Source organism: Amblyomma maculatum, chromosome 4 (genome assembly GCF_055883805.1).
Source record: "Amblyomma maculatum isolate TAMU_Amacu chromosome 4, ASM5588380v1, whole genome shotgun sequence".
In the NCBI taxonomy this organism is placed as follows: Eukaryota; Metazoa; Arthropoda; class Arachnida; order Ixodida; family Ixodidae; genus Amblyomma; species Amblyomma maculatum.
In genome coordinates, this window is record NC_139347.1 from 137863750 (window position 1) to 137873447 (window position 9698).

The 9698-nt window shown below is 47.3% G+C and overlaps 1 protein-coding gene across 1 annotated transcript; it reads left to right on the forward strand.

The window, feature by feature from the left end:
* The first annotated feature begins 7922 nt into the window (after positions 1-7922).
* On the forward strand, positions 7923-8804 carry LOC146192937 (uncharacterized). The gene has a single exon (XM_084600485.1). It carries the CDS (start codon positions 7923-7925, stop codon positions 8652-8654), a length of 732 nt encoding a protein of 243 aa, XP_084456611.1. The 3' UTR covers positions 8655-8804.
* Positions 8805-9698: the final 894 nt, after the last annotated feature.

Below are 9698 nucleotides of genomic sequence, written 5' to 3' on the forward strand. Positions count from 1 at the left end.
GTCGGTACTTCTCCAGCCCAAAGTTTTTCAGCCCTTGCACGTATAACAGCCGCTGTGTATCTTTCACTGTCGATTGTTTCCAACTCACTTTTTATCTCTCGTATTTTACTGGCGAAATGCCCTGGCACTGAACTTTCCATGCTCAAAAGAAACTGGAGTTGTTCATTCAGTTCTTTTTCTTTCTCTTTATGCCGCACCTTACTGCTCTTTTCTATGGATTTCAATTTGACCCACTCTTTGAAGCTTTCCCATTCCGCTGCAAAACTTACTGATCGCATAGCAAGACGATTTTCAAACTCGGCCTTAACTTCCATAAGGAACTCTTCATCGGCGAGAAGCTTGGCATTCAGTTTCCATAGGTGCCAGTTAAAGCGCGATATCTTTCCTTTCCTACCAAACACTGCACTCACGAGACAATGATCACTGAAAGACAGAGGCTTGACCTCATATGCAGTACATAGGGAAACAAGATCAACCGAGGCATACACCCTGTCCAATCTAGCATGGCTATTTCGCTGAAAGTGCGTGAACTCTGGCTGGTTCCAGTGGAGAACACACTGCCAACATCCTCAAGGCCGTATTCAAGCACAAGTGCATTCAACAGCTCAGAGCTTCTGTCTGTTCGAGGTTTACACTTCGCCGCTCGGTCCACAGCTGAGCACACACAGTTGTAGTCACCAAGTACAAGCAAGATTTTGTCAGTCTTCAGCCACAATTCAATAGACTCAAAAAACGATTCACGTTCGCATTTTGAATTGGGAGCATACACACACACAACACGCCAGCATAAATTACAGTAGATAAAATCAGTAACCAAAAGCCGACCACTTGGACAGGCAAAAACGGACTCTACGCTTACTCCCAGCGTGTTACGTATAAATAAAAGGCATCCACCCGATACACCAACAGAATGGCATACACACACATAAAAGTTTGCTTGAAAAGAAGCCACCATACGGTCAGTGCTTTCTTGGCTCTCAATCTTTGACTCTTGCACAGCTGCTATATCTATATCATTATCCAAAAGGAGGCGACTAAGCTGGCATTGTCGCCTTCTCGCTCCCAGCCCTCTGACATTCAAAGTAGCTACCTGTAACGGCGAATTAAGCTCATGAAGTAGAAAGAGACGCCCGTACCAGCATGGTGCCTACCTTCATGGTTGCGTGGCCTCCGATTCTGAAGAACAGCGGCGCATGTGTGCATGTAATGTCCTCCCAGCAGAACATCGGGCTGCATTCAAACGAAGTCCAAGCACCGTCTTTCATTTTTTTTTTCACACACGCCCCTCTTGGTTGCAGAATGTTCCTGACGCTGGTCGGTAGGCAGCCGTCCCACAAATCGTTTAGGACACCACAAAACTACGGAGGCGGTTTCCCCGCCTGCCGCGTGTCGGCCGAGAAGTTCGGCTTCGGTCGAAAAGTTGCTCTTCGGATGCCCGCAGTTTTCGGAGGCGGCTCACCACAAACACCGCCTGGCAGCTGAGTCTCCTCGACGCTTTCCTCGTGCGGACGTTTCGCGGCAATTAAGGCTGCTGTCTCCGGCCCAACCTCCATGGCATCAGTACAGGAAGGCTCAGTACTGAGATGGTCCTCAGCATCAGAAAATTTGATTACGTCTTCTGACGCTTCCTGTGACGCGCTTTCATGGTCCTGGGATGGAACGTTCAAGACATGCAGAGTTTCATTCTGTTCGTTAGAGACCGTCACCTTATTCTTCTTTAAAACCGTCATGGAAGGCGCGTCCTGTTTCGTTGACTGACCTCTAATGTCAGCAGCCTCCTCCGCATCCGCCTCGTCCATAATTAACTCGGACGAGTCTTCGCTGGTCCCAGGTCCGGCAATGCTAGCGTAGGTTCGTGCACACTGGTTGTCTTCATGCCCGAACCGTCGGCAGGTTCCGCAGCGAGGAACCCGGCACTCTTTGCGGATGTGACTCGTACTCCGGCAGCGTAGGCACAACGGGGGTCTGCCTGGCACAATCACTAGCGCCAGCTCGCCGCTAACATTCAACTGATGCGGCAGGTCGTCGAGCTTCAAGCCAGCTTTCAGCTTCAGCGTGAAGAGTCTAGTGGTGGAGCCCTTTTCTAGCATACCTTTAACACGCCAGCGCTCCCGGGAAACCTCCGACACCTTTCCGTACAGCGAAAATGCAGCACGAACATCCTCGTCTGGCATGTTGTGTAGCAGCCAGTGAAGTTTGAGTCACACGTCGTGGTTCGCCGGGTCAATCACCAAGCAGCGACCGTTTTTCACAGACAGCTCACCTACACTTACAATCTTGTTCACCGCTTCAGTATCTTTGAGAGTGACGGCCCAGACGTGGCTCATCCGATACGCCCCCATTGCGATAACATCGGGTATTAGCGAGTGCTGCGCTAACGCATCCCGGAAATCTTCCACCCGGTACGGGCGGGCCCTTATATCGGCATGCAAAAAAAACGGTATTCAAAACAAACCGACCTGTAGGCAGTGCAGGCAAAACAACCTGGTAAGTATTGTCCTCTTCAGCAGACCTGTTTCCGCGGCCTGACATGGCCGCTGAAGCCGCTCCTGAGGAGCCCTGCATCCTGCGTCCGTTCACTGGCGTGGCCGGAAGCAGAATCACTGAACCACCGACGCTCTTCTGTTACCGTAGATAAAGCAACGTGCAGTGAAACAGTACTGACACAAGGCTATGATAGACAACGGAGTGGATGAGCGAGTGGCGTAAGAGTCAAGTAAATCTAATCAGTATGGTGTACACGCACCAGTGGTCCACTTGGAAGCAAATAAAATTCAACTGCGCCGGCCGGGAATCGAACCCGGCCCACCGGCGTGGCAGGAGAGTATTCTACCACTGAACCACCGACTTTTTTTACCTTTATTACCAAATTTTTTCTAAGCGCACAGCAGACACTCTGAATACACAACAACAAAGCAAAACAAAAGGCATGCTAAAAGCACTAGGCACGTTCTGCCTAAAGCGCTAGCTTTAAAAGGGCTTTACTAAAGCCAGCTGGTCCAGTACAGGTAGCCACTCCGGATAATTATCTTGTGCACGCAGAATTTCTCTCAGGTATACCACGCTCTCGATGAAGGAGTGTCGAGCGGGGTTACAACGGTTCGCTCATGGCTGACATCCATACGCGTTTTCCATACGCTATGCATACATAATAGCATCAGCATGTTATTCGGCACTCCTTCAGGATCGGCGGATGGCAGATATCGGATGCCGAATGGCGTTATTGGCAATTCCTTTTTTTTTTAAGTTCGCTTCAAGATATCCCTGAGGAAAACTGAGTCATTGCACTCCAAGAAGATGTGTTCAATGGTCTCGGGTTTTCTGCAAATAATGCAGTTAATAGACCAAGGTACAAAGAGCCCTTTGTTCTGCAGCAATGGTTTGACTGAAAGAGTGCCGGAATGCAATTGAAAAAAGAATGATTTTGCACCAGCTCTCACAGGCATACGTTTTACCCTTTTCAAAACGTCACGCTGAGACCCTACATTATACACAGCGCGGTACACTGGCACTGCCAAACACACATCTCGCAGATCCTCATACAACTTCTTCCGCGGCACAATTGACAGATATTTAGATGAGAACCTTGCCTTAAGGATACGAAAAGATTAAACAACTTCCCGCAAGAAGGGGCTTAATGCCACCGGTTTTGAAAAAGCAGATACGACGTAATCAGGCACTGACTCACGTAATCTCTCTTGGATTGCAGTCCTTAGAAGGGTGTCACTTCGCTCACGCAGAAAAGAAAATCTAGTCACAATTTGCTTGAGAAATAGATGCGTCATCCCAAGGGCCCCATTCCGAACTGCGTGAAACAGATTGCCCCGGTTCGTGCGTTCCCATGTGGATGCCCATATAAACGGTGCAAATACACTGTGAAGTTTCTGTACAGATGCTCTTGTCATCGATAGAGCTTGAAGAACATAAATATCTTGGCAACCAAAAATACGATACACACAGCAGCTTTAGAAAACATAGAAAAGTTGTGTCCTCCCCACTTGTTCGTTTGATTTTTAACTCGCTGCGTTTCTTCCTCCCAGTACTCTTTCGTGTGCTTGTGCTGATCAATTGGCACACCAAGGTATTTGCCCGGTGTTATCGTCCATCTGATGGTAGAAAAGTATTCCGGTGTGTGTTCGCAGTCTCCATACCAGAAACCTAAGCTTTTAGTCCAGTTAATTGCACTGCCAGTAGCCTTACAGTACTCCACAGCTTCTTTGGCAACTTCCTTTACGCTGTCTTGGTCCGCACAAAACACTGCGATGTCGTCAGCGTAGGCTAGGACCTTAACTGCAACATTGAAAAATGTGTACCCTGTAATAGCTTGGCTGGAGAGAAGCCTTAAACAGAAAGGTTCCAAGTATAAGGCAAAGAGAGGGGTGACAGTGGACACCCTTGTCGAACGGAAGATAGCACCGGTATGCATTCACTCAATTTGCTATTTATGACTAATTTTGCAACGCAGTCTTTGTAAACCATTTTAACACCATTTGTGATTACACTCCCGACATTTACATGCTCCAAAAGTGCATACAAGATATCATGCCCAACGCGATCAAAAGCCTTGTGCAGGTCCAGTTGTAACATTGCTACGTGATCTTGCATGGCATCGCAACATTCCGATACGCTTCTCGCCACGTGAATATTGGTGAATATAGTCCTGCCTTTAATTCCGCCCTTCTGATGAGGTCCTACAAGGGTTGTAATGACATTCTGCAATCTTTTGGCTAGGACCTTCATGTATACTTTATAGTCCACATTTGTTAAACTTAATGGGCGGTAGTTTTCGACACAGAGCAATCTAGCCGCGTCCTCTGTTTTTGGAATGAGTACTACATGGGACTTGCGGAAAGATGGTGGGACAAAGTCTTTCGCAAACATTCAGTTATCACCCGTTCTAAACACACAGCTATTTCTACCTTGAATAACTTATACAAGGCTGCTCCAAGCCCGTCAGGTCCAGGTGACTTATAAAGACGTAATTTATCTCTGGCACTTTCGATTTCCGCGGCTGTTATTGGTTTTTCCAGCATTTGCTTGACGTCATCATCCAACCTGGGCATGAGTGGTAAAAAGCTCTTGGCAAAGCAATCAAGATCCTTTGGCTTCTGGCTAAGCAAGTCTGTAAAATTCGAAAAAGGCTCGTTCTACTAGTGCCTTTTCACTAGTAACTTCATTTTGGTAAAAAATTTTGTTTATCTCTTTGTTCACCGCGTGCCGCTTCTCATCACTGAGCACCCGCTTAGTGGGCGTTTTCCCACACCACAGCCTCTGAACCACCGACGGGCTTGTATTTACGTAGATACGGCGTCGTGCAGTGAAACAGTACTGACACAAAGCTATGACAGACAACGGAGTGGATAAGCGAGGGCCGTAAGAGTCAACAGTAATCAGTATGTTGTACACGCACCAGTGGTCCACTTGAAAGCAAATAAAAAGTCAACTGCGTCTGCCGGGAATCGAACCCGGGCCACCCTCATGGCAGGCGAGTTTTCTACCACTGAACCACCGACTTCTTTTTTCGTTTATTGCCTGACTTTGGCACAATACACAAAACCACTTACAGGGCACAATGAGCATTCATTATTACAACAATCATCCAGGTGGGTTGTGGCGTCGGCATGCTAAAATTCTCTAAGGGTCACTAATGGCTCCAATCTTCCGAGCCACTCGGGAGCTTCATGAGCAAGTTTCTGAATTTCAATATATCTATTCATGCCTTCCCGAAAATAGATCCGTGCTGGCCGTGCGTCAGGATCGCAATGGTATCCTGCCATTCTCGAGCGCCAAATAAAGTGGAGGGCCATTAGCATAATAAGGTCACAAGGCACCCCATCCTCATTCTCTACTGGCAAGTACCTAATACCATGCGAGTCTAATGGAAATTCCTTTTTTAAAGTCCTTTGTAAAATATCCTAAAAGTATAACCCTTCCCAACAACGTAGGAAAACGTGGTCTATAGTTTCTGGCTGTTTACAAATGAACAATGCGAATCCCAAGGTAACAATAAATTCTTCCCTTCCAAGAACTTCTTTACTGGCAGTGTTTCCGCGTGTAACTTAAAGAAAAAAGTTTTTGCATTTGACGGCACCTGCATCGCCTTCATCCGCTTAAGGACGTCGCGTCCTGGTCCTCCACTGTATAAGGCCCTGTACATTGGTATGGTAAGAACTACGTCACACAAATCCTTGTACAGCTTCTTCCTACTAACACAAGATAAATATTCATAAGAAAATCGAACAGACTCTTAGAAAAAAGGTTAGTAAGAAGCTAGTAAATGCAGCAGTTACTAACTTCGAATAGGTTTTACTACCTTTTTACTGACCTTGAACTAACTCGCAACTTTTTGAGGTAGTAACGGCTCCCATTACTAACAAGTGAGTTTCTGCTAGTAGTTTTGACGAGTTAAATGCTAGAATCCCTGGGCAACTTTACCATAGTATCTTGCTAGCGTAATTTTACCAATATTTTCAGAAATTCATGTTTTGGCTGTTCTTGCCAGTCATACATTAAAACTTATTATTCCGGAATTAACGAGATACATTACTTTCAATCATTTAATGGCGGTCGTTTTATTTATTTATTTATTTTTTTGAAGTCAATGTTTTTGTGCACTCTTCAAGCTAAAGAAAAAACATTACAGAATTTGAGTTTTCTTGCCCCATGCGAGCTCCTGACAGCGTAATGCGGTGACAAAAAAAGTTAGAGCGACACTTAGCTCTTTCAGGAAAAGCCTGCAGTATAGTGAACTGGGACGCTTTGTGGGAACAACCTGCAGTCAGTCACGGACAAACGCCCAAGTGCGGATGGCGTCATTTTAGAAGCAACAGATTTTTTAAGAAAATTGAAAATAATTTGTATTCACGTTGCATAGGACAAGGTTTTTGCGTCTACTGCTGCTGTTTTGTTCATCTTAACATTGTGCTTTCCACCAGTGCAACAGAAATGCACAACGACCCGAAATCAATACCTTTCCACCTCGCATGTAGTTGCCTGCAATCAACATTTATTCCATTTTCTTTACGTATGGTCCAAGCATAAACACCCTGTAAGCAAAACACACACACACACACACACACACACACACACACACACACACACACACACACACACACACACACACACACACACACACACACACACACACACACACACACACACACACACACACACACACACACACACACACACGCACACACACACACGCACACACACGCACACACACGCACACACACGCACACACACGCACACACACACACACACGCACACACACACACACGCACACACACACACACACACACACACACACACACACACGCACGCACACACACACACACACACAAAGGTGCCGGGAGAAATGCGCGTGGGCTAGACGGCTGGCAGGGGCTGTACCGTCGACATTTGATCCAGGCATCCAAACGTGCCGGCGCTGCAGGTGGCCGAAGTACGACGGACGGTAGACGCCGAAATATGAAACGGTTTCACGCAACGTTTTTAGATCCCTTTCAGTTTGAAAGCTGCGGCGCGGGGAGTGTCGCCTTTCCGTTTCCTACCGCGCGGTGGCGCTCGCCACGCTGTTTGCCCCAAAACCCCAAAACGTTGGTTTGCCCGACTGGCGCGGCCCTTTGTACCTGCGCTCGCAGTGGTTTTGCACGTGTGCGTGTTTGTGGTGTGTGGTGCCGTGATTATTGCCACTTGCTTATGTCTACGAAGTGAGTAGCGAACATGCCACGTTGCTTCGTGCCCGGCTGCAAAAGCGGTTATGGCTCCCAGACACCTGCTACCGGGAAAAGACATTTTTTTCGGCAACCCTGTACACCTCCTAGAATGGCAGCGCATGATTCCCCGACTGGACACAGCTTTCCAGCTCTTTCGTTGTATGTGATGTACACTTCCAAGACGAGGATGTACTCACCAGATTAATGGTGACACTGTCGTCATTCCGCGCGACAAGTGGGCATGAATCTCATCCTACAGTTGTGAGCTTTACCCAAATATTTCGACTGCTGCGTGGAAGTGTGGAGGGTGCACCGAGTGCTGTGCTTGTGGGTGTTCAAGACACACTGAAGAAATGCAGAGAAGCACACCGATGCAAGCAAGCTCACCTGCATGAACTGATTGAGTCGAGGATGCTCGACTTAACTTCTGAAGTTGACACGCCCGATCACAGTGACAGTGACCACATTTACTCGAAAGCAGAAGTCGATGAAAGCATACTATACTATTTTTCAGGCTATGTGGTCCACAAATTCTCCAAAACCTCAACTTGCACTTCCTGCATGGAAGATATCAGCTCTCATGTGCCAGTTGTTGGCAAAGACGCATACCTTACAGTGTATAAAAGCTTCAATCAAGGATGCCTAAAGCATCCCACAACAAAGGTGCTAGAGTTTACTAATATTGTGAACAAAGCAGTTTCGGTTTCCTTGAAAGGAGGTCCAGTTTTTGGGGCCATTTTTTGGGATGTGCTTGATGAGCTGGAATTCCAAAACCTTGCCCGGCTTGGTTGTGCAGAACATAAGGCCACTTTTACATGCCAGGTTCTGCATTTCGTCATAGTTACACGCATGCACTTCTATGCGAGAGACCAGAATCGCCAGCTGGAAAACAGAGAAAAGGTTGCCATTGCAAATAAAAAAGCTCGCCTTCTGTAGCCATTCTCTCTGTGCTTCCAACTCAGTGTGCCTGCATTTAATGCTTGCCTATGCTCACTGAAATTAACACTCTAAAAATTAAAGTGCAAAACGCTGCTCCCGGCTGTGCGATCATTGCAAATAAAAAGCTCGTCTTCTGCAGCTATTCCCTCCGTGCATCCGGCTAAGTGTGTCTGCATTTAATCCAGTGAAATCGGCATTGTAAAAAACGTGAAAACGCTGCTCGTATGCGCGGTGCTCTGTTGGTAAGAGCGCGGAATTTCGTGAATGAGAACTAGAAACGGAACATCGCTGGTTCTCATTCCTTAATGTGCCGTGCATTCTCCCGAATAGCTGTTGATAGCTTTACTCCAACAAATACTAAAATGTCCAGGATAAACGTCGCAAATGCGATGCGATAAAGCGCGAGGCAAATAAACGATCTTTTTTTTTTTTTCGAACTGGCATCAGCCTGCTCTTTACCTCACCCAGCCTGTACCCTCAGGCGAAACAGTTTTTTTAACCATGAGACTGAAGTTTTAACGTGACAGCTCCAAAAGCCCAGCAAATTTGAGCTCTACGTGTCCGCTCCCAGTTTTATCCTGGATGAGAACCGGCGAAGGCAGCCACCACACCAACAGCAGAGTGCGAGCGGTTTCGGGCCGACAGCGACAGCAGCGCCGCGTGGCGAGTGGAAACGGACGGGAGCCGCTTTCTCGGGAGTGACTCGGGGGAGCTTGCAAACTGAAAGGAATCTAAAAACGTTGGTTTCACGCGCGGCTATAAAAAGAACAGTGGGGGGATGGCTAATACTCGGGCATATTCTCCTCTCACTTTACGCATGCTTTCCGCTGTGCGAAACTGCGCGCTGTGGACGGGAGCGTCGTCGTTGTGCTGGTGGAATGGTGGTTGTCGAGTCTCACACTTTCGTAAATGTCTGCGTGTCCTGGTCCACATATCAAATTTCATGAGTACCATCCGAAAGTCCACACATCAAGCACCACGTAAATGTTGCTCTTGCAGACATCGACTCCAGGATCCCATCGTTTTTGACAGCAGCGCCGC